The following is a 26,692-nucleotide window of genomic DNA, read 5'->3' as shown; positions in this document are numbered from 1 at the left end:
AGTATGTTTTGAGTGCAACAGGTTCTTCATGTACTCCATCTCAGTGATCTTTATTTATTTATTTATTTATTTATTACATTTTTATGCCGCCCCATAGCCGAAGCTCTCTGGGTGGTTCACAAAAATTAAAACCATAATAAAGCTACCAAATAAAACCAAATAAAAGCACAAATACAAATATACAGTATCAAAAGCACAACCAGGATAAAACCACGCAGCAAAATTGATATAAGATTAAAATACAGAGTTAGAACAGTCAAATTTAAACTTAAGTTAAAATTAAATGTTAAAATACTGAGAGAATAAAAAGGTCTTCAGCTGGTGACGAAAAGAGTACAGTGTAGGCACCAGGCGGACTTCTCTGGGGAGCTCATTATGGGGAGCTTATTAACAACCCCATAAGGAATTATCCCCATATTGCAGATTGGAGAATGAGAGCGAAGGTTGAAAGGTAGTAACTTGCCTAAAGCCACCCAGTGAACTCATTTAAGAAGTGAGGCTTCACCCGGGAACTCTCAGACGCACGGCTAAATCTCTTAGTCGCTACTCTAGACGAGCTTTATCCTGAAAGCATCTTGAAATGCCCTTACAGTCCCATTAGTAAATTAGTAAGTGAGTCTTAGCATTCTCTCTGCTCAGAAGGTGATGAATTACAACCAGCTGGTTCCGCGTTAACCCCTTCCTGCATTTGCTGCCTGGTTTACAGCAACGCACTCGCTTCCTCCTTACCTGTCAAATACTACAGCAGCGTAGGCTCGTTCTGCAAAAATGACATCTCCGGCCCAAAATTCCTTCGCGGCCTTCAGCCCCCTGCCTTTGTTTTCGGTGCTGAACACTTCCACTGTCTCCATGCCTCCTTTTGTTATGTGTCAAGGCATCCAAGCTTGTAACCCAGGGCGTTCCAAGTGACTCAAATCTCTTATCACTCCTGCTCTTTAAAGGCTTCCCGACTTCCAGAGGACCAGTTCTATAAATGGGCTGTCTCGGCACCTCCCAACTAGTACTATATTTCTATAGGGAGTTGGTGGTGTGGCTTTATTCAGTTTACCCAAGTGTCTTCAGGAGGGGGGCAGAAAGGTTGGCTACATGTGATCAGGGCTTGCTTCATTAGGGCAACGTATAAAACAATGTTTTCCCAAAATGAACATTCTTGCGCATGCAACAGCCACAACATTTAGTTGACACTCTCCTACTGCGAAGATAATGTGTGTTCCTGAAATTATTTTTAGAAACCACATGCTTCTGCCTGTCAGAGGCCAACAGCTGAGAAAGCGCGAAGTAGCATGGCTGGTATGCAATGTAACATTCACATTCAACGCTCTGTGCTCTCTTTTAAAAAGAAATTAAACAATGCCGCATTTGTTTGACACATAGCAAGAGAGCGATGCATATTTGAAGACCGTAGACTGGAAACATCTCCCTCGTAGCTACCTACAGGGCACCAGCCGAGCAGCTTGTAGACGCATGAGGAAGGCATCCGGAGACCTTCCAGAAACCTGGCGCTAGTTTCTGAAGCAGATGTGACATCTTTACTCCTCTCCCTTGAGTGAATATTGAATTATCCTGGCTTAAATCCTAACCTTTTTGGAAGTGTAAAGGGGGTTAGGTTTTGTGTGCTTAAAAAATAAATCTACACCAAGGTGAGCCAAATTCTGTGACAGGAAACGCTGAATTCCACAGCTGGTTATGCAAATTAAGGAAGCTAGCCAGGTTAATATTGATATATTGCAAATTTGATTATTTCCCGTAATTTATTATACTTCTGTAGTGATTGGGAGGGGCAAATAGCTTATGCTGGGAGCTGAAGAGTCCCCTCCCTTCTCCTATATCACTGGAAATTGAATCAGTTATCCATGTTTTACTCTGTTGGTTTTATACAAAGATTAGAGAGAAATTATTGACACCAGTTTAGAAATTAATGCACTTCTTCAGTACATCAGGGCCACAAAGGACAGAGACACAATCAAGGCTTTTGCAAAATTCTTTTTGAATGCTATGAGAATAAGGTCTCTCCAGAATTGATTCTGCTGCACACTTTTCAAATCTGTATGTAATTTTGCCCTACTCTCTTGTATGTGTAAAGTCTGGTCAGTGACCATAACAAAGTTGATGGGAAATCTTATTCCCAAAATACTTGTGCTTTGGAAGTTTCGCCAAGCATTGCCTACACATTTTAAAACACAACTTTACAATTATATAGACAAGGAACTTCACTAATAATAAAATCTTTATTTTTTATCATAATTGGGATGAACTCTGTAAATTATCTACCCAGTATTGTTTTAAGAGAATATAGTGGTTTTTCCATGTACTTATAGGCTGCATTTTCAGCTAAATTGGCCCTCAGAACGGCCAGGAAACAGTATATACAACAATACATTTTTTTAATATTAAAGAACTTTAAAAAAAATTAAAACCTTCTCCAAGTGCAAACTACTACACTTGATACCAAATGAATGAATTTGGAAAAAATCCACATACTGCACAAACTATGGACTGTGGAACCACTTGATCAGCATCCTGTAAAGCACATGGGGAAAAATTAAGAATGAAATCTCAGAACTAAAGTATCGCAGAACTGCATTATGAATAAGAGAGCCAGTGTGGTGTAGTGGCTAGAGTGTTAGACTGGGAGTTAGATGGAATCAGTTACCTAGGGAGGTTGTAGGCTCTCGCACACTAGAGGCCTTCAAGAGGCAGCTGGACTACCATCTGTCAGGGATGCTTTAGGGTGGATTCCTGCATTGAGCAGGGGGTTGGACTTGATGGCCTTGTAGGCCCCTTCCAACTCTGCTATTCTATGATTCTATGATCCTCACTCGGACATGGAAGTTGGGTAACTTTAGGCCAATCACAGACACTCAGCCCAAACTCAGGATGTTGTTGTGAGGATAAAATGGAGAGGAGGAGGATTATGTTTGCCACCTTGGGTTCCTTGGAGGAAAAAAGGTGGGATTTAAATGTAATGAATAAATATATAAATAAGCTCTCAGAACTGGATCTTTGTAAAACTGAGGAAAGTGAAGAAACAGATTGATGAAGACAAATGGGCCAGGTCAGACGTATACCCAGGAGTCACCTACTATAGGATAAGCTCAGCAGAAAAAGTAACGGAACACTTCTGCTTGTCATCCACAACGTTCACTGTAATCTTTTCCAATGCATCTAAGGATACTGGCAAAGTTCTCTGAGCTTAGCCTTGAAAACAAGCCTTGGGAGCTCACAGATCACCTCAAAAGAGAGGTGAACTATAAGAAGCCCCAAATTTCTTCTCTCATTTTGATTTTCCCTTACTTCCTGTCATGGTTACATGTTGATTAGCAATGTACTTGAACACAAAGGTTAAGAAGGCTATGGGAAATGTAATTCTCCCTAGATGAACTACATCTCCCATGAGCTCCTGGGTTTTTGCATCCTGGTATGCTGTTACCCACTGTGTGAAGGCAACAGAGAAAGTGGGAGGGAAAGCAAGACACACACCCCTCTGATATTCATTGCAAAGGGGAAAGTTTGGGGGCGGGGGACCGCAAGGACTGGATCAGAAATATTATCCATGATCTCCTAAATTTGGAGAAAAGATCTAGAGATTTAGTCTGCAGTGAGCTGGGGAGATGTTCATCTTTGAGTGCACCACAGTGATCTACACAGCAGCCCTCCCCAACCTGGTACCTTCTGGATGTTTGGGACTATCATCCTTGACCATTGGCCATGGTGGCTGGTGCTGATGGGAATTGTCTAAAACATCTGGAGGGCACCAGGTTGAGGAAGACTGATCTACAGCCTGTTTTCGAAGATGATCCTTACCTGTCACAGGCCATGTGTAGAAGGCTTATTCTTGCTTATGGAATGTCCCCCAGTTTGAAGTAACTACTAACCAGCAACAATTGGAATGCAAAGCCAGGAACTAGTCCCTGCAGCGCCCCCCAGTGGCCCCTCTGCGCCTATATCAATTTGAGTGACATATCAGAGGTCCCAACATAACTTTCAAAGGCTCATTCACCCTCACATCTTCTGATGCAGAGTTTTCCAAACTTTTCATGTTGGTGACACACTTTTTAGACATGCATCATTTCGCGACACAGTAATTCAGTTTTACTAGCAAACCAGAGGTTAAACTAACCCCTTATAAGAGATACAGACACATACATAAATTGTAATAACGAAATGTATGGGGACACAACATATCTCATGAAAACCTTTCATTTATATTTTTAAAAATATATGATTTGCAAGATAACATACATTTCCAAGACTTTTCAGATTGAACCAATTTTGTCGAGCTGTGATCGAGCGGCGGTTGAGACAGTGTTCTATCAAAAAACTGGACCCATGGAATTTCTCGAATGCATCACTTCAGGTGCAGCCGCGTCATCAGAAGTGATGTGGAATCAGCTGTTTCAACTCGATTATGCATACCGCGTATGCGCAGTACCTGTATGATCCCTCGACCGTGGTGTGCATACACGGATACAAAAGAAGGGGAATACACTAGTGCACCATACTAATTGGCACCTTTGCTGTGTAAAAATGCATGCAAGTCGGTATTGCTTATTTCACAGAGACTCAGAGGTTTCTCGTTACGTTCGCGTGACACATCTACACACTACAGCTGACACACTAACGTGTCGCGACACACAGTTTGGAAAGCTCTGTTCTGATGTAATGTCCACAGAATGCTCATCTGCCATTTACATAGGCCAATCTGGACTGTCTCTACAGAAGAGGATAAATAGACACAAATGAAATATTAAATCAGGATTTGTTTGTTTTTACAACAATGAGTGGCAAATCACATGTGAAGACCTACCACAATTAACACTGGGTTTCTCCTTTTTCTTTTATTTTTTAACAGTTTATTGATATTTTCTACATATGATTCAAACAATGATAGAATCTCTAGCTATAAAGCCGAAAGTATGTGTGTGTCACTTATGTCTCAAAATGTTTACCCACTTCCACATATGGTACTGCCTTAATGCTGTTTACCCAGACAGGTCTTTGTGTACATGGATCAGAAAACATCTAAAAACATGAATTGGGGGTTTTAAAGTATTTTTAAAGAATTTAATAAAAACTGGGTTTACGCCTACAACTCCCAGCATGCCTTAGGTTGGAGGCCAGACTTACTGGCCTTTGGCGGCCATTGTGATTCCTAAAGTCAGTCAACCCAATTCCACATAAAGCAAACAACCCACATAAATGGGATGCATCCATTTGCGGTGACTCTTCCTACCTGCCATGTGTGGTTTTAAAATCATAACTAGATACAACCGTGTGTCTTTGAGAGGCCGAACTCTGGACATGCTCAAAGGGACCCCGTGCTGATATCGTTGTTTTCTCAGAAACTGAGAGACGCACACGTGCAGCCTTCACCCTTAAGAGGGAGGAAGGGGAGGCACTTTGTGCATGCCCAGAAACAGACCTGACAAAGTGGGGGAAAGTGCCCAGTTCAGCCTCGGCCCTTCAGCACAGGCTTCTGATGGAGCACTTGGTGGGTGAAAAGCGCAGGCCAAAGCAATCACGTCAAGATTGGCCAGAGCTGGGTGCATCCACTGACAGCCACTTACCTGCCCTCCTTGGCGATGCTATTCCTTGACGCTTTATCAAGGAGCAGCATTGGCAACGAGAGGAGGAAAGCGCCTCTCAGAGGACATGGGCACCTGAAGGCCGCCAAAGGCATGCTGGGAGGTGTAGTAATCTCTCAGTCCTATTTTTATTTTTATTTTTTTATTTATTTATTTATTTATTTTTTATTAAACATAGATAAACATTTCCAAAATATAACTGAAACTAACACAATAAGAAAAAAAATACATCAAATATCTGCTGCATACATATTGAATAATTGTTGAGTACAAATATCAAAAACTATTACATATGCCTTATCACACTACAACATCTTCATTCTTAACATAAATGTGCACCCCCCACCTCGGGATCATTCTTGAGTCCAAAATCTAATCATTTCTTCTGCTGGTGGTTTCCCACTTCCCTTAGTAAACACAAACACTAGGAACTGTTTCCAGATTCCTTCGAACTCATTTATTTTAGTTACGCCTTTTCTCCACTTAATATTGCATGTCAGTTTATCATTAATGGCTATGTCCCATACTACTTTATACCATTCCTCAATAGAATATTCCCCTTGGATCTTCCAGTTCCTAGCTATCATCAATCGTGCTGCAACCAACAAACTCGATATCAGCTCTATAGTTCCTTTTCCACACTTTATATCTTCAAATAGTGACAGCAATGCTATTTTTGGTGTTTGTTCTATTTTCATTCCCACTATTTCTTCAATTTCTGAAAACACCATCTTCCATAATCTTTGTACATATTTGCATTGCCACCACATATGTAAATACGTTCCTTTTTCCCCACATCCTCTCCAACAATTTGCTGAATGTTGATCACTTATCTTATTCAATCTAACCGGGGTTAGGTACCACCTCCATAAAATTTTAAAATAATTCTCCTTTATTCTTACTGATAAACTTCTCAACACTCTTTGTTTCCATAGTCCCTCCCAGCTCTGTCGCCCTATTTGTATCTTCAAATCTGATTCCCAAATCATTTTCTCTGTATTCTCTCTAAACTCCTTCTCTAACAATATTTTATATATTTCACTCATTAATCCTTTTGAAACTATACTACTTCCTTTTCCTTTCTCCTTACTTACTACTAATTCTTCAAACCTCGTCATCTTTCTGCACATTCTATTATCTTTAATCCACTTTTTATTCCATTGTTCTAATTGACCATATTCTAGCCAAGATAGCTTCTTCTCCTTTAACAAATTTTCCATATCTTCTCTTGTTTTAATATCTCTTACCCAATCCTTTAATTTTATTTTATTTTTCTCTTTTAATATTTTACCTAATCTACCCTTTAGATCCTCTGGGAAATTCTTTAACATTATTATCGGTGCTAAGGGAGAGTTGCTCGGAAGCAGCTTCCCTTTAAATTTACTCCAAATTTCCCATTGAGTCCTCAGGAGTGGATTATCTATACTTCCAACCCACTTTCTTCCTCCATCTTTAAAAAAAACATTCTCCAGATTCATCTCTACCTTACTTATGATTTTTTCTTCCATCCAATATAAATCTCCTACTCCCATAATTGCTTCTACAACATGTCTTAATCTATTTGCTACGTAGTATAATTTTATGTTTGGGAGCACCATTCCCCCCTTTTTTTGGCTTAGGTACCAATTATTTTTATTCACTCTTGCTCTCTTTTCTCCATTACAATATTTATTAATAATATTTTGCCAACTTTTTATCTCCGTTTCTGATATTTTTATAGGTAACATCCTAAATACAAAATTAATTTTAGCTAATATCTTCATTTTTATCAAAGCTATTCTCCCAAACCAAGATAAATTTAATCTTTTATATTTTTCCAATTTCTCTAGTACCTCCTTCTTTAACCTCGTTAAATTTTCCCTTTCTAAATTCTCTAGATTTTTTGTAATTTTAATTCCCAAATATTTAATCTCGTTCTTAACTTTCAATTCCATTCCCTTAAATTCCCAATCCTTTTCTTCCTTCTTAGTATAGTTAAACAACATCATCTCTGATTTAGACCAATTTATTTTTAACCCTGTAATTTCCTCAAATTCCCTCAACTGATATTTAATTCTTTCTAATTTTCTTAATGGATTCTTAATGGTCAATAAAGTATCATCCGCAAACATGTTTAGCTTTATTTCCCTTACCTCTCCAATTCCTTCTAATTCTTTATCCTCCCTTAGTGCCTTCGCCAAAACTTCCATAACCATTACAAAAAGGACCGGCGAGAGCGGACATCCTTGTCTTGTTCCTCTGGCTAGTCGTATCTTTTCAGTAAGTCCGTCATTTACCACCACTACCGCCGTATTTTGGGAATATAGCTGTTCTATTACATTTTTAAATTTATTTCCAAATCCCAATTTATCTATAATACTCTTTAGTGCCTGCCAGCTCACACAATCAAAAGCTTTAAAAATATCTAATGCCATAATACCTGCCTTAATATTTGCTTTTTTTATTACATTTATTACATTTAAAACTCTACCCACTAAATTATGCATATGTCTTCCTACCACAAACCCACATTGATCTGCTCCTATATATTCTGCCAAAAAATTATTTAGTCGTTTGGCCATAATAGATGTAAAAATTTTAGCATCCTGATTTATTAAAGAAATAGGTCTATAAGAATCGGGATTAGTCAAATCTTTATCTGGTTTTGGGATCAGAATTATCACTGAATGTTCCCATGATTCGGGTATCTTCTCTCCTGATAATATCCTATTATAAAGTTCCATTAATTTTGGAACTAAACAATCTTTGAAGACCTTATAATATTCTGGACCCAAACCATCTGCTCCTGGTGATTTACCCACTTTTAACTTATCAATAACCTCTTCAACTTCTCTTTGAGTTATTACTGACTCCATTAACTCCTTATATTCCGATTTTATTTCCTTCTTTATAAACCTTCCAATATACTCCTCCACCTTTTCTTGTTGAATTTCTTTACCCTTATACAATTCCTGATAAAATTCCTGAAAATTTTTATTTTAGCTTTCATTGCATGACAATAATTCCCTCGGCTATCTTTCAACGTTTCTATCCCATTCCTCCCTTTTTCTTTTTGTGTGAGCTTGGCAAGCAACCTCGAGTTCTTATCACTGTTTTCAAAATATTCCCTTTTCATATACATTAAATTCTTTTGAATCTCTTCTATATTTAAATTTTCTAATTGTTTCTTCTTAGCTTGTATTTCCACTAATTTATATTTATCTTTACTTCGCCAATATCTTTCCTCCAAGTTTTTAATTTCTATCTCTAACTTTTCCTGTTCTGCACGTTGTTGTCTTTTTAAACTACATGTTTCTCTAATACAGATTCCTCTTGCTACAGCCTTCATGGTGTCCCAAATGACTGACCCAGCTGTTCCTCCTTTTTCATTAATTTCCCATGACTCCGACAGTTCCTTCCGAATTTTATCTACTATTTTATTGTATTTCAATATCTTTGTGTTCAACTTCCATCTATATGCCTCTTTATAATCTTTCTTAACTGTAAATTCTAAACTTAACAAGGCATGATCAGTTACTTTTATTACCCCCATTTCCATTTTACAAATCCTCGTTGCAAAGTCTTTTGAAACAAATATATGATCTATCCTGGAGTATGTATGATGAACTGGGGAAAAATATGAGAATCCAGGCCTATTCCCGTTAAGTAAGCGCCACGAATCTAAATAATCATTTTCTTTTACTAATTTATTCAATATAGTCATATTGTTCCTCTTTTCAGCATTAGTGGGATTTGACCTGTCTCTTTTATTATCCATAACCATATTAAAATCCCCAGCTAATATAACATACCCCTCCTTAAATTCTTCTATTTCTTTAAACAACTTTATAAAAAACTCTCTTTGCCTCTCATTTGGGGCATAAACATTAATCAAAGTATAAACCTTTCCCTCAATTTTACCTTTTAACATAAGATATCTACCCTTATCATCCTTTTTTACCTCTTCTAATGTAAACCCACTTTTTTTTGAAATCAAAGTGGCCACTCCATTTTTTTTTGATGTCCCTAATGACTTTTCATAATAGGCTAGCCACTTTAATTTTATCATATTCGAATTCTCGGAGCCTTGGTGTGTCTCTTGGATCATTATAATATCTGATCCCTCTTTATTAAGCATTTGTTCTATTCTCTTCCTTTTCACGACTGCCCCTAAACCTTTAACATTGAGTGTTGATACCTTTATCTTTTTATCCATAATCACCCTTTTGAAATCTCTTCCGATCCCTTGTGCTCAGCAGTTCAAACTTGCTTACATAAAAACACAAACTCCATACATAAAACCCCCACCCTCCTACCCCAATCCCTCCTCCCCTACCTTCCCCCCCTCCCCACCCCCCCACTCTAATCCCCCCCCCATATCCCCGTGAGTCTAGTACTCCAGCCATCTACTTTAAAGGGGGAGGGGGGAGGCAGTGCTGTGCCTGGCCGGCAGGTTTCTATATTAGCATTTTTATTTGCAATTATCTCCAAACATAATTAACAATTCTCTTACTCTCCAGATGTCCCAGCCTCATTCCCTCCCCCACCCAGTCCAGCCCCATCTGCTTCCCCATCCAGACCCAGCCTCTTCAGCAAATCTTTACCTTGATCCAATGAGGTTACTCTATGTTCCCTCCTCCCATATGTAAATCTTAAAAAAACCGGGTAACCCCATGCATAAGGAATTTTATTCTTCATTAATGTTTCCGTTATTGGTTTAAGACTACGTCTCCAATTTAATGTACGTTGAGAAAGATCATTGTAAATTTGCACTGGTTTGCCTTTATATTATATCTGATTCTTAAATCTCAATTCTTTCATAATTTGCTCTTTTTTATAATAATTACCAAATTTCACCAAAATGTCTCTTGCCCCTTTGTGGTTTTGCCCCCCCACACGATGGACTCGATCCGGATCCAATCCGTCTGTTGATATATCAGGCATCAGCTCCTTGAACCAGTTCACGATGATTTCTCTAAGATCTTCTCCCTGCGACTCCTTTAGCTGCTTTATTCAAAAAGTAGATCTACTAGATTAATCTTCCAAGGCAATCAATCACAGTACCCATTCTTTAAATTGTATATTAGTTGATTTCTCAAAAGCCTCTTATTTCTTCTGGTCCAAATCCGCTTTAGCCTCTATCTTTTTGATCTTATCCGAATTTTCCGCCTTTTTATCCGCTAAATACACAATTGATGTCTAAATTCACTCATATGCTGATCCATTTTTTAAAAATATAACAATGTTATTTTCAGCTATAATGGGCCTGATCTCCATCAACGAGGGAGGGTTACTACCACTTTCTCCTCCTTCAGTCGTATTTTTTTCTTTATTTGTTATTGTATCCAAAGGGACTGGGTCTTTATCTTCCTCCTCTTGCTCAACTCCAGGGGCTGTCCTTTCCAGGAGGGAGAGGTATGCCAAATTATGATTTGAAAGTTCCTTTTTTTATGATTTGAAGGTTTCTTATTTTTTTTTTCTTCTTTTTTTTCTTTTTTTCTTTTTCTTTTTTTGTATATTGAGCTTTGCCCAACTTTTGATCTTTCTTTTAACGTTAGGCATGGGACTCTTCTGGGTAGGGCATAAATCTTAGAGTGTAACTCACTTCCTTAGCAACTTATGCTGGCTTCTCTGTTATATATCAAACACTTTTTCCTTCTTCATGAGGGGGGGGGGAAATATCCAGTTCACAACAGCATTCACTAGAGGGGATCAGTTTAATCATTCGCAGCCTCTCAGCTTCCCACATCTCCCTCACCGAATGCCGAATGCAGCTTCTTCCACCTTCTCTCCCCCCTTCTCACCACGCCAATAAATCCAATCAACAACTTCCACCTTACAAAGCCAGCATTTCAATCTTTCCCATGTGAGATAAGAATGAAAGGTTATAACACAAATCAATGTCCAGCAAGCATAAATTCCTTCTTTTTAAACTGCGTCAGTGTTACTTTCGGTTTCGATAGTGTTGCCGTTTACACAGACATTGTATTAAATATCAATCATCTCACCTCCCTTCTTCAAATCTCTCTGCTTTTCCAGCTCCTGTGACTTTTATAATCATTTTCTGTCGTTTGCTCAAAGATTTATGCCCATTAGAAGAGAGATAATTGCTTTTTCCGGCAAACGCCGCTTAGAGCCTCAGAAGAAACCCGCCATTGCTCAGGCGGCCAGCTCCGCCCCCCCAGTAATCTCTCAGTCCTAACATAGCCCCCACTAACTGACTTTCCCCAACTGCCACTAACTCCGCCCACCATTCCATTCTAGCCTCAGCTGTCAGTCATTCCTCCATTCACTCTTCTGTTTCAATAGTAAAGTCAGGCTTTTACATAAAAATCATAAACTTTATTGAGTAATTCTTGCATCTGTCTTGGAATGTTGTGACTTAGTTATAACAGAAAAAATGCAGCATAAAAAATCTCATCTAGTTAAAAGGAAAACGAAAGGAAAGGAACCTCTCGTGCGAGCACTTGAGTCATTGCTGACTCCTAGAGGGAAGCCTGCTTTTGCTGACATTTTCTTGGCAGACTTTGTAGCGGGGTGGTTTGCCATTGCCTTCCCCAGTCGCGGTTACCTTTCCCCCAGCTAGCTGGGTACTCCTTTCACCGACCTCGGAAGGATGGAAGGCTGAGTCGACCTGAGCGGGCTGCCTGAGAACCAGCTTCTGGTGGGATCGAACTCAGGCCATGGGGAGAGTTTCGGCTGCAGTAACTGCTGCTTACCACTCTGCGCCACACACACAAGGCTAGTTAAAAGGCCTTGGAAAATAAAATTTTTGTTAAAAAAAAAAAATCACTTGGCACTTAAAAGCCATAAATGCAGTCACTAGGCAAGCCTGCCTGGGATGTAAGCCTATGCGGCAGGGTTTTGCTATTTTCCTGTTTTACTCTGTACAGCACCATGTACACTGATGGTGCTATATAAATAAATATAATAATAATAATAATAATAATAATAATAATAATAATAATAATAATAATAAATCTATAAGCAGGGTGCCACAACTAAGATGGCCTGTTCTCCAGTTTGTTTTCCACTACACCTGAGATTAATTCAAAGATTAACACATTATTCAGGGACCTTGGCTTATGCCTACAACTCCCAGCATGCCTTGGGTGGGAGGGAAGAGTTATCAGGCTTTGGCAGCCAATCATCTGGAAGTGGCTTGCCATCCTGGGCCTGAAGGGAGAGCGCCAGGAGAGAGAAAAGAAACTAATTTAATTTGTTTTAAAGTTACCTCACAGGCCCAGGAGCAGCCTACCTTGCAGGGTTGTCATGAGGACAAGAGAGGAAAAAAGAAATGAATTTAACTTGTTTAAAGGTTATCACACAGGCCTAGCACCGGGCTGCTACTTTAAGATGATTACCTCACAGACATATATTTTAGGCAGCCCGAACAAGAGAAATTTATTATTTATCAAATAAATGTTATAAACATTATTCGCAGACCCAAGCAACACCAGGCATATCAGCTAGTATTTAATAAAGATAAAACACAGTATAATTTCGCCCAGCATAACCCATTCTGTATGATGTGAAGAAAAAGTCTCCAGGGCTGGAAATGTAAGAGAGAGGTAGAATTGGAGATGAATTATTGAAAGTGGAAGCATTATCTAGAAATAAAAACAAATTGTCAGAATGGACGGAAGGTTTGTAACTGAAACACAGTATGTTCTTTGTTTATCAATAAAAACATTTTATCCATTCATGAATATTTCCTAAATAATCCTAACATCTGCTCCCTTTTTAATTTTTATATACTTAGAAAGTGTCCCAAGATTACATGGGGGGAAATGAAGGAACACTTACAGATGGCATAATTAAATGTGTTGCCAAAATGAGCTGATAATTATTGGTTTATTTACTTACAATATTTATATACTTTCCCCCATTCAGAATTTTGGAGCGGTGGACAAAATAAAATAGAATAAAAACACATTAAGTACATTTTAAAAGAAACAAAGTGCAAAATAAAGTGATTAGAAACAGTCATTAAAACAGTATTGCTAGCATTGATTTTGAATATATCAAGTAGGGCTGTGCACGGACCCCCCCCCCCCCGAACTGCTTCGTGGCCCGATCCAGAACTTCTGGATCAGGCCCAAACCGCTTCGGGTCAATCCGACCCTCCCCCGCTCCGCTCCGCGGAGTGAGATCCAGAGGGGTGGATCAAGATTTCCCCCCCCCCGCCCTACTTACTTACCTCTGCAGTGGAGGCAGGTAAGTGGGGAAGGGGGGACAAAATGGGGGCCTCAATCTCTTCGCCTCAATCCACAGCTCCCCCGACCTGATTCGGATCCACCTTTGGCGAAGGCTAATCGGGCCACTCCGCTCCCGCTTCTACGACCCAATACAGAGCAGAGCACAGCCCTAATATCAAGGGGTTTGAAAGAAAGTCACACACCCTGTATAATCAGAGCATATATATACTGTAAGATTCCTTTGTTCGAAGTGCCTCCAACTTGCATATCAAAAGAGAGCACCCCTATACTGCAGTGTTATAAATTAAATCAATTAAGAGCATTCTCCAGCCTCATGCGTTTGATTGGATTAACGCACTAGAACAGCAAGTTGTTGTTGAAGGACAACAGTATGATATCAGCAAGTATCCTCTCTTAACAAGACAAGCCGGAGACCACTGCTATATTGGTCAGGGTTCTTGATACTGGTGCTGCATTGGTCTATGTACATCTTACCATTGGGGCAAACAGGCCTCCACTCATTTCAGAGGTTAACTGTATTCTTATCTCAGATCAGACAAAACATGATACTATAGCCCCATCATGTGGTGAGACAGCCAGGTACTTCAATAAAATACAGAAATAAAACTTTTCCAATAACTAAGAAATTAATATATTAAAAGGGGAAATTTGATTTCTGTCTATCTACTCTATCGTAAAGAATAATGAAATGTATTTTTTTAATGTAGTGGCCCCAAACTAGCTGTTAATTGTGACCACTGGAACAAAAGGGGAAACTTAACAGTAGCTCACTCAGGTCCAATTTCTTTACAATAAAATGTAGTCATTGCCAACTTCAGCTATTAATTTCACACATGGGGAGAAAATGTATGTTGAAGTATCTTTAAATTTCACCCTGAGAAGAAAATGGGATTTGTATTGGAGGATACATCTATAAAATCATTTCCTGCACATTTAGCAGGCAGAGATCTTTTGATTGGCACAGATATTTCATAAGGAATAGATAGACCTGTCAGTCAGGTTACACGCTTTTTGGCAGCCATGAATCATGATAAATGTGGATGCCAAGTATCAAGCTACAAAACCTAGCCAGTTACAGCCTGCTGGGTAGACATCACGTGGGTCTGAAAAGTCAGGGTATGGTTGCGAATGTGCATATGTGAGAGGTGATGACTTGGTAAGGCTAGATTTGGAATTTCTTAAAAACTAGAATATTTTTCTTGTTCTACTTTGCTTGCCAGATCTCCACCCAATGAAAACTGAATGCAGCTTGATGAAAAAAGCACACGGAGGCTAACTTACAGTGCAATCCTACACATGTCTACTCAGATGTAAATCCTCTTGGGTTCAATAGGCCTTGCTCCTCAATGTACGCATAGGATTGCAGCCTGAAAGGCTAACTCTTGCTTTTTTGTCAATGTTAAAAAGAAAGGAGTTTATAAGTTATTGTAAATAAATTGGATACTTGTACACGAGGCATTGGTTCCTCTCTATTTGGCACTGGTTAGGTGTCATCTTGAGTACTGTGTCCAGTTCTGGGCACAACACTTCAAAAAGGATGCAGACAAGATGGAGGGACTTCAGAGCAGGGCAATGAGGATGGAAACAAAGCCCTATAAGGACAGTCTGAAGGAACTAGGCATGTTTAGCCTTGAGAAGAGAAGACTGAGAGGAGACATGAGAGCACTCTTCAAGGATGTGAATTGTTGTCACACAGAGGAGGGCCAGGATCTTTTCTCGATCATTCCAGAGTGCAGGACATGGAATAATGGGCTCAAGTTACAGGAAACCAGATTCTGGCTGGACATCAGGAAAAACTTCCTGTTAGAGCAGTACAACAATAGAACCAATTACCTAGGGAGGTTGTGGGCTCTCCCACACTAGAGGCATTCAATATGCAGCTGGATAGCCATCTGTGCTTTAAGGTGGATTCCTGCATTGAGCAGGGGGTTGGACTCAATGACCTTACAGGTCCCTTCCAACTCCATGATTCTACGACTTTGGGATTAAACACCACACAAAGTGGCCAGCTAGCTCTCTCAATTTCAGGTTGTTGGGGTTGCAGGCTGTGTCCTAAAACACAGAAATGTATTTCCAAGTACGCAAGACCCAATAGATGGTCATGAGACAGAGGTAAGCATATAATGAACTCTGTAGTGTCACTGGTACATCATTTAACAGTCTACCATTGAAAAAAGCCATCTCCTTTGTTGACCTGTTTAGCAGCTCAAGGAAATAAACCATTATCAACTCCTTACTCATAAAGGCTAAAAACAGCTAAAAGTGGTCAATATACTGCAGTTTTCTAGTCTCAGAGGGGACTCTATTCATTCATCTTACAATTCCTAGTCAGTTATATCTAAAATTGCTAGCAGTTGTCTCTCTTCTGACAGACCAAGGCAGACCTGCACAACTTGCAATCAAGCCAAATGCTGAAATTAGTTTGTTCATAATTTTGTTGCTGCTGCTGCTTTTCTAATCACATTTTTACAACTTCACAATTACTTGCAGCAATGCAGCAATCTCCTTAGCTGCTTCCCTCATTACTGGCACAGCTTTGGTTCCATGAGGATTCCATGGGGTCCATTTTCATAACGGCAATTAGTGACAGCGAATAAGTATCACATAAAAACACACAGGCAGCCACGTGAAAACAACAATTTACAAGGAGGGGGACACATAACATGGAGATACATGACATCATACCACACTATGCAATTCCAAATTACAGCTCCCAAGATGCCCCTTGTTATTTATTTATTTTATTTATTATTACATCTATATACCGCCCCCATAGCTAGAACTCCCTGGGTGGTTTACAAAAATTCTAAAATTGAGATAGAAAAGAGTATACAAAATTTAAAATTCTAAAATGAAGAACACACATACATAAAGCATTAAAAACCGTTAAAAATAAATGTGTGGGTGATTAAGATGTGCTCTTATTGAGCATGCACAAAAACTCATACACACAGACCAAAAGTTTGCATTAAATAACACTTGTCTGAACTCACCTAGGCAAATCCATTAATTTCCAAGTAAATAATGAATTCACTTAGAGCGAGTTTATTCAGAAGACAGCTTCCTGGCTTGCTCTTTGGGGATTTTCCGTATTTTGTACACTTAAAGAGCACCCACATTCTGGGCAACAATTGACAGCTTCATTTAAGAGATGTGAGTCAGTTTCAGGAACTGTGACTTGGCAACTCACGTGCTTGCAGACCAACTAGAATTAGTTCAAATTTAGTGGCATGAATTCTGAATGAATAGAAAGCAATTCTTTCTAAAACAATTGAAGAAAAACTTCACCATCTGCGTGTATTCTTTAGCAACATGTATTCTGCTTCAGTTTCAAATCCTGTTTATTTTTGAAAAATATAGTAAACACACCATTTTGTCCAACTGTAGTTTTATTGGGGGTGCTTTTGGGAGAGGAGATGATTGGGTTATTAAAATTGTTTCCTATATTTATTTAGAAATGCATACCCTACTTTTTTGTATTGTGGATTGGAGGGAAGAAGTTTTCTTCTTTGTCTAAACTAATCCAAATCAGGTGGTCGACATGGCCCTATTCAAATTCAGATCTAGTTATTGCAGTCTATGACCAGAATGAGGAGCCCTATTCAGGCATGCAAAAGTCTAAATTTGGAGGAGACGGAGGGAGGTGTTCTGCCCCTGCCTCATCTCAAGACTGATGAGTGGAGCACTGTAACGACCATTCTTCAAAATCAACACTGGGGAAGTTGGATGGTTGAAGAGCAGGGCTGTCCTCCTCTATGCTTAGACTTTTCACCACCTGAATAGAGTTCACATTTTCTAGAAATATGTACTTCCTGATGGTTAATTCAACAAACAGACATCATGCAGCATGATCATAACCATGTGTACACAGAAATAAGCTCTACTATGTGAAATGGGACTTACTTCCACATAGCTGCCCACAGGAGTGTAGCCTCTACTTAGAAACAAATTCCACTAAATTCAATGGAGCTTATTCTGAGATAGGTGTGTGCAGGATTGCAACCTTAATCCCAGATTCATCAATAGGGCCAAAATTTCTTATCACCAAGCACCGTAGCTTAACATACTGCAGATCTGGTTGATGGTAAAATTAAAATAAATAAATAAAAAAGAAATATAAACATCTGAGTTTTGAGATGTTTAGTCATTTTATAATAGTCCAAATCTTTTGAAGCCAAGAAGTCATCCGATTCTAAATGCATTTTACTTGAAATCAAATGCCACTGATTTAATTAGGCTTCCACTTTAAAGGTGTTTAGGATCATGACGGAACGTCAAAGTTCTGTAGCTTGTAATGGTGCAGCACGCAAATGACTTCAGTCTCCTTTATGAGAAATTCACAACACACCAAGAGCATATTTTATTTTTTTATTTAGAATATTTATATACCGCTCCCCATTGAAAAATTTCGGAGCGGTGTACAAGATAAAATGAAAATAAAAACAGAATAAAACAGTTAAAACGAAATTTAAAAGAAGCAAAAACAGAGATTAAAGGCTGCATATTAAGGAAAGGCTTCTTGGAATAAAGTTGTATTCAGGAGGCGCCGAAAGGAGTACAAGGTTGGCGCCTGCCTGACCTCCAGAGGCAGGGAGTTCCATAGGAGGGGGCCCACCACACTGAAGGCTCTTCCCCTGGTGGATTCCAATCGGAGGATGGGTCTATGTGGAACCACCAGGAGCAGGCCCTTGGATGACCTCAGTGACCGGGCAGGTTGGGAAGGAAGAAGGCGCTCTCTCAGGTATCCTGGTCCCAGGTTGTTGAGGGCTTTGTACACAAGTACAAGAACCTTAAACCTGGCCCGGTAGCGAATGGGCAGCCAGTGCAGTTCCCTCAACAGAGGAGTTACATGCTGGAAAAGGGGCAGCTCTAGACAACAGCCAAGCTGCAACATTCTGCACTAGCTCCAGCTTCCGGAGCAGCTTCAAGGGCAGCCCCACATAGAGCGCATTGCAGTGATCCAACCTTGAGGTTACCAATGCCTATACCATCGTGGCCAAGCTATCCAGGAGAGGCCGTAGTTGGCGAACCAACCGAAGATGGTAAAAGGCACTCCGAGCCATGGCGGCTACTTGAGCCTCCAATGACAGAAATGCGTCTAAGCGTACCCCCAAACTATGAACCTGTTCTTTCAGAGGCAGTGCAACCCCATCCAGAACAGGCCATGAGCCTGTTTCCCGGACTCGGGAACCACTCACCCACAGGGCTTTCGTCTTGCCAGGATTCAGTCTCAGTTTATTGGCCCTCATCCAGCCCATTACTGAGTCTAGACACTGTTCCAGGACCTGCACAGCCTCACCTGATTCATATTTTACTTGCTGCTCTAAAATGTAGCTCCAGATAAATAAGGAACTTATTTACCTAACCAGAGAGCAAAATTAATACCATTTGTCAGTCCAAAGACAAACCATTCCCATAACATCAGAATATGAACTTGAATTAATAGGCCAGGGTGTGTGAGAGACTAATGTTTTCTCTATAATGGTTAACGGAACCAACCAACTGGCATAGTATCCGGATTTCTTGGTTATCAGCCTGCAGAGTCACTTCCTAAAAAGTCTCATTTCAGTACATGAAGACATTGTCATGGTGTGGGATTAATATACAGCAATGTATTATCCAGGGTCATGATAGAGCCAATGCTATGAGTGGAAAACTTAAAGGTATGCAAGCTCTCACACAGGAAGCATCTCAAGCACTGTGATTGTTTCAATCATAGGCTCTATTTAGTTATTATACAAAGGAGAAAGAGATTCAGTATTCATTTTTCCAGTATCCTGAGGGATTATATATGAGAAATTTGGTGTGAAGGAAGAGCAGTTTGAGGTCCTTTATGACACAAGACATTGCCAATCCGCAGCAAACCAGCCACTTTTTAAAAGCCACATTTTCTGAAAGTCCTTTAACTCCGTCTTTTTCACTTAAAAGTGCTCCCAGGCGGTTCCCCTGCAATATGCCCCATAATTCTGCATTACATCCTGGGTGTGCCTCTGTGAACTGGCAGTGACGTGGTTAAGGGGGGGGCTCCCTCGATTCACTCTTTTCCCCCATAGGACTACTGCTGCCAGAGAAAGAGTAACTAGTTTCCTTTCCCATTCATAAAATACTAGCTATTCTCTCTTTCATAGAATCATAGAATAGCAGAGTTGGAAGGGGCCTACAAGGCCATTGAGTCCAACCCCCTGCTCAATGCAGGAATCCACCCTAAAGCATCCCTGACAGATGGTTGTCCAGCTGCCTCTTGAAGGCCTCTAGTGTGGGAGAGCCCACAACCTCCCTAGGTAACTGGTTCCATTGTCGTACTGCTCTAACAGTCAGGAAGTTTTTCCTGATGTCCAGCTGGAATCTGGCTTCCTTTAACTTGAGCCCATTATTCCGTGTCCTGCACTCTGGGAGAATTGAGAAGAGATCCTGGCCCTCCTCTGTGTGACAACCTTTGAAGTATTTGAAGAGTGCTCTCATGTCTCCCCTCCATCTTCTCTTCTCCAAGCTAAACATGCCCAGTTCTTTCAGTCTCTCTTCACAGGGCTTTGTTTCCAGACCCCTGATCATCCTGGTTGCCCTCCTCTGAACACGCTCCAGCTTGTCTGCATCCTTCTTGAATTGTGGAGCCCAGAACTGGACACAATACTCTAGATGAGGCTTAACCAGGGCCGAATAGAGGGGAACCAGTACCTCACGTGATTTGGAAGCTTTCTAAAGCAGTAAGTGCACAATTTCAAAGGGGAGTAAAATCACTATTGCACATTTATGAACAGGAAAGGCACAGAGAGTACCTAGCCTCCATTTCCATTCATAAATGCATGATAGCAATTTTACTCCCCTAAATCGCACACTTACTGCTTTAGAAAGAGAGAATATCTAACTTGCTTTTATGAATAGGAATGGCAGGCTAGTTACTCTCATTGCCTTTCCCATTAGTTGGCTGAGAGGAGTAGCTGGGGTGGCAGATATACATAACATTATATACCCTTCTACTCAGTGGCTATTCACCCAGAACTAACACATGTTCAATTTTGCAGACAGTCGTAATGCAGATTAGAACCCCAACTTCATGCATCAAAACATAATGCCAAGGTAGGGTGACCATATGAAAAGGAGGACAGGGCTCCTGTATCTTTAACGGTTGTATTGAAAAGGGAATTTCCACAGGTGTCATTTGTATATATGGAGAACCTGGTGAAATTTTCTCTTCATCAGAAGAGTTAAAGGTGCAGGTGCCCTGCCCTCTTTTAAATCTGGTCACTCTAGTATAGTTCCTGCAGCTTTAACTGTTGTGATGAAGAGGGAATTTCACCAGTTTCCCCATATATACAAATGACACCTGCTGAAATTCCCTTTTCTATGCAACTGGTAAAGATACAGGAGCCCTGTCCTCCTTTTCATAGGGTCACCCTAAGGGCCTGTCCAAAAAATCCATTGAGCAGGAAATGACTGGATTAGCTACACGAGGGCACCAGCTACACAGAGAGAGGGAGAGCATTTGAGAGACCATGGGGCTCTCCCAGTGAGGATTTACCAATGAGGCTGAAGCTATTTATTTAGTACATTTCTATACTGCACCATAGCCAGAACACTCTTTTTGAACTGGAGGATACTCAGATGGACGGCCCCTGTTTCAATATTTCACATATGACCATATCACGACAGGGAAGCTGACCTGATCAGATAGAGAGATTTGTGAGTGATTATTCGGAGTATAATTATTAGGTCTGGCTCAAAATTCAGTGTACTGTTTAATTATTATTGGGTAAAAAAAATGAAATTTCTTCCAATGGAATTTGAGATGGAATATGGGATTTGAGTGTGAAGATTTTTGGGGGAAGGGCTGAAAATCCTTTTACAGATTCAGAGTCAATGGTTTTGAAAGTATCATTTACTTGAAAATCTATTAAAAACCCTCCAAATGCAAGTGGGGAAAGACGCATTAAAGAAAATCTAAAATGTTTCCTTATGTTTGTGTTCCTTGTTATTGAATGTGTGCATACACACATTTACTCCAGACAAAGGATGATGAGAATTGAATTCACTAGTGTTAAAGGCAAGAATATTTAACAATGCTGCGGTTGGGATTTCTCTTAATATTGTCCATGCATTATCAATAGTACAGATAGTTGTATTTCCCTAGCTATCTAGAAGATATTCCTAAATTCTTACTACCCTTTCACACATTGAAGCAGCAGCTATTCACATAAAAATAAAGTCAAGAAGGCCTTTCCACATAGGTTTATGTAAGGAATAAACCATTGTTCTTCATGTTGGCGAACACAGTCCAAGTGTCGTCTTCTAGGAAATGGGATGTTCTCTTCAGTTTCATTGAAGAGAACATCCCATTTCCTAGAAATGTATGTGTAGAAAAGTAATACAATACTCCTCCCCAAAATAGTACATTCAAGCTTGCTGTAGAGAATGAGGTTCTGGAAATCTCACAAACCTGTTGTTTTTTAAATAAGCAGCAACTTTCCCAATCACATGCCTGAACAGATTTATTCCATTCTTTTGAGAGCATGTACAACTCCACTGTTCAACAGAAGAGCCCATCTAGCCACAATGTTTACAATGATTAACAGCACAGGAGGCTTCACCCAGCCATAATTTTTATAACAGGCCTGTTGAGTAGTTGCTGATAGCCCAAGCCCTCAGGGGGGTCCACAACAACCTATGCTGTCGCTGGCCCGAAATGCTAGATATAGCCACTCAGGCCTTGCACCCCTCAGGATTGGAGCCCAGATGTCTGTGGCTGATGCCAGCCGTTTTAATTCCTCAACAATGCTATGTTGGTCCCCTGAGGCATTGTGGGGGAATTAAAATTGCTGGTGCCAGCAGCAGTACTTTTTGTTTTTGTTGTTCCCATCTTACTCCACCAAAGTAAAGTAGAGGGGTGGGACCACCTGGGGAGGTGGACTACTACCATTGAACCAGGCCCCACCCAGGGGAAGCTTGAGGGCCCCGAAAGCACCAAGGCTATCTACCCTCCCTCGGGGTGCACTGCCATTTTAGAAACTTTTAGATAATTTCGAAAACGCTAACTCCAAGACAATGTGGTCTCATAATAAAATATACTGCTTTGCTATTTTAGCAACAAGAGAGTCCTGCGGCAACTTTGCATCCTATTGTGGCATACATTTGTCAGTCTTAAAAATTGCACAGGGCACTTTACTGTTTCCATTGTTTCAGAACAACACTAAAGTGATCTGTGAAGTTTAGGGCACCCACCAAAGATCACCTACCCAACTTATCCTTTGTGTCTTTGAAACCCCTAAGGGACACCATCTCCAGAATGCTGAAATTTCCCAAAACCTCATTGTTACAATTACAATGCATCAGTCAAAATTATGCCAAAGCATAATTGTTTTGAAAATAGGCAATATACATGAACACAGAAAACACATTATACCATCAATTAAAGTTATAGCTGTTTTAAAAAGTCCAACATTCAGACCTACTTGCCCATTCCATTGACTCCCGAAGGCACTATTTGATTCAATAATTGTGCTATACATAAAAATACTACTAGATAAAAGGCATCATCAGACAAGCATTTTATTGCATTGTTGTTATTGGGCACTCACGGATTTTCACGGGACCTATTCATGTTGTCGTCTACATCCTGTGTGCCTCCTGCCCCTTCTAGCCTTCTTCACGCAACAAAAAAAGACCCCAGTAAATCCAAATTATTTTTGAGATGGAACTTGCCGCTATCTCTTGCTGTGTGCAGGAAAAGCACAGCGAACAAAACGGCCCACTGAATGGGCCATGTGCATGTTGTTTACTTCCTCTTTCAAAAGAGGAAGTAATGAGGAACAAAAGCACGGGCGGAGAAGCGACGGTAAGAAAATGCAATTTCCCCCGTGTGATGATACTCACTATCTATCTGTGCTCATTATAAATAGACTACTCGTTTCCCTTAACGCAAGGGGGTTGTAGAAACATTCAAGAGAATATGAAGAATAGCACACCTTAAAACCATTAGACACTTAATGAAAATTCCTGGCTTTCCCACGCTAGACAGTTCTTTCTGGTTTCATAAATAAAGAGTTGCAATTGAACAGTAAATCGTACACGTGTGTTCATTTTTCTACATTTATTTTCAAGTCACTAGCCCTCATGGAAGTCATCAAGAGGAAAAGCGCACTAGTGCGTTTGAAACCTGCCAGCAGGCACCTTTGACAATCTGTGGGATTAAGAGAGAAAGTAACTGTCAGAATATTTATTGTGAAGCTCAATCCTATGCAGAAGTAAGACCCACTGTGTAGACTGAAGTCACTTACTCAAGGTAAGTGTGCATAGGACAGCATTCTTTTTATTCATGATATTTACATCCCATCCTTCTCCCACATAGCTAAGAGTAGTTATCCATGGAGTTAACTGACTGCAACACTTTTTAAATTCTGAACCAAGATGCAAACTTTATTTTCCTTCATAAGTGATGCAAAGTGAAGTAAGATCAGTCCAAACTGTCCCTGTAAAATCAGCTTAAGGGAGCAGTGAGTGCCAGAGTGGGCCTATAGCGTGCTTCCTGACAAGACATTTTTTCCTCATTCAAAGAATTGTGCCTGAGTACAGATGATAACTTAGCCCAGCCATGTTTTCCCACCGCTTCATTCATATTTTGTCTTACCATGGAAAATACTTTAAGTAAGTAAGGAAAGACAAAATAATTGCACTACATCCTCCATTTTGTTAATGCTAAGACCCCACCATCTGGAAGCACGCTGGGCTCATGGTGGCTGTTTTTTTTCTCTTCAGCTTATAATGAAGAAAAAGCCATGACCAGGTTGTGAGACCCATTCGCTACAAGAAGCTGGCCATTCACCATCTACCACCTCAGAAGGCTTGGTAAAATGGCTGCATTTTGCTCATAATAAACAAATAATATCACCTCTTCACCACAAGCAGGGCACTGCCATGTGTGTGTATGTATTGAAAGCATCTGCCATGAATTCAGAGGTTGTATGAATTAGAGATGGGAGAACACCCACCTGTTTGCCTCTGCCTCAAGAACAATCACTTTTGGTGAGAATTCCCATTGATTGCTCACCAAATAAAAATGGAGGGCTTTTTTGAGTAGCCCGAAGGAATGATTAAAAAACCTCTGACTGCCTCCCCCAGTTTGCAGGCTAAAGTAAGGAGAAGAGAAAGTGCAAGCACCTTGGTTTTCCTTCCATGATTGGAGAGGGAGCCAGTAATAGGTGGGAGGCTCTGTCACTATCCGAGCAGGCCTCCATCTTGCCTGCTTGGACACTGAAGTTGACATTTCTGGGCACACTCTGAAGTATCCCTTTCTGCTAGGGTCATTAGGATTGTAATCTTATGAAACTACAACTTGTGGCTCATACTTGTGTCATAAAATGGATGCCATCATAAAAGAGAAAACACCTTTTGGAACAACCCCCCCCCCAAAAAAGCCCTTTATTTACTTGCACAGCAGTCATAATTTCACAACGTTTCCAAAATAATGTTTGCGATTCAAACTTTTGAATGTTTTGCCTAAAAAGAATTTCATCACAAATCATAAGGACATGTTTTGCAGCTACTGTAAATACCATTCCAATGAGAGTGTACACAATTAAATAAGTTAAACAAATACCAAGATAATGAGGTGTGTGTGTGTGTGGGTGGGTGATGGCATCACAGCTATAACCCACTACACATGAGAGAAGGATGTCATGGATGTTGTTAACTACAGAAGTTAATAAACAAAATGAAATCATCTGTATATACTCATCATTAAATTTGCCACATATTAGATGGTTTAAACATTATGCTCCCTAACTAAGGGGGTGACTTCAAGGTGCTGGATTGGTGCTGTGTCCCTCGGAAATCCTGGGCCTTCCCTCCCCTGGGGTGGCATCGGGTATTCCTGACACCAAGGAAGGAGCACAGGGTTTCTGGGAGGCCATCCAGGGACTGGAGCTGCCCTTACCCTCTTCCTGGTGGAAGGTGACCAATCGCAGTTTGCCTTCCACCAGGCACTGCCCAGCCATGGTTCCGCTGCAACTCCAGAGCGAGGCACAGGGCTGTCTTGACATCATCTTGCGCGTCCTCCCCTCGCTCCGGAGAAAAAAGTTGGGGTAAGCCCTGGGGTGGATGCACGATTGCAGCAGTGTCATATGATTGCCGCCGTGTTGCCACGCACCCACCCCAGGGCTTTCCAAACATTTAGACAGCCCCTAAGAGGCAAAATAAGAACAAGTTCTGAGTTTGTCTGCCTTCATAAGCATTAAGCTACATAGACTTTAACTTAGGAAGGAAATTAGGGCACTGCACCAACATTCCAGGAAGCCCATCAAAACTTTATCATCACCGAACTGGTATAGCGAATGTCCCAAATCTTCTCATGAAGGAATTGTGAGTATATACAACAAGCTCACACTTAAGGGGAAAAAATGAGCAGCCTGCGCTCCATTGGTTCAAAGCAGTGGTTCCCAAACTTTTTCAGGTCACCGCCCCCTTGGTTTCACAAACTCATGCTCAGTGCCCCCTACCCTACACTATAAAAATCATTATTCAAAATAACGGTTTTCAACAACCCACTAAGGAAGATAATAACAATAAAATTCAAAACAGTAACAATTAATTTAATATTTATTCAAAATCCAAAGCACCAGCCGCAGGCTTGCCGAGGGAGGGAAGGAAAAGAGAGCCAACGCCTCTGTTTTGCAGCCGGCATGGCGGGGCACACCAAGCAGGGTATGTCTCTTCATTAGGGTTTTGGTGCTTTTGAATCATTTCAATTCACTGTTAAAAGGACTCTTCTTAAACGGTATTAATACATGTGTGGATTCTTCCCCTATATGGCTTGGGACCAAACCACCTTCTCCCATAAAAATGTTCCTTGGTTTTAAGACCTTCTGGAGAGGCGCTTCTCGGAAAAGACCACCACGAGCGTCCCCCTGCCGCCCCCTT

The 26,692-nt window shown here is 40.4% G+C and overlaps 1 protein-coding gene across 2 annotated transcripts in view; it reads right to left on the bottom strand.

The window, feature by feature from the left end:
• The window catches only part of SMYD1 (SET and MYND domain containing 1), a 44,477-nt gene extending 43,414 nt beyond the window's left edge, over window positions 1–1,063 (bottom strand). The window contains exon 1 of one of the 2 annotated variants that reach the window (XM_063131537.1): window positions 730–1,063. In XM_063131537.1, coding sequence (XP_062987607.1) covers window positions 730–851 — 122 coding nt within the window. In that variant the 5' untranslated portion in view covers window positions 852–1,063. The remainder of the gene's footprint in view (window positions 1–729) is intronic. The other variant, XM_063131544.1, reaches the window with a different exon arrangement.
• Between the last annotated feature and the right edge of the window lie 25,629 nt (window positions 1,064–26,692).

This window comes from Elgaria multicarinata, chromosome 1 (genome assembly GCF_023053635.1).
Source record: "Elgaria multicarinata webbii isolate HBS135686 ecotype San Diego chromosome 1, rElgMul1.1.pri, whole genome shotgun sequence".
In the NCBI taxonomy this organism is placed as follows: Eukaryota; Metazoa; Chordata; class Lepidosauria; order Squamata; family Anguidae; genus Elgaria; species Elgaria multicarinata.
This window is presented reverse-complemented; position numbering and strand designations above follow the sequence as displayed.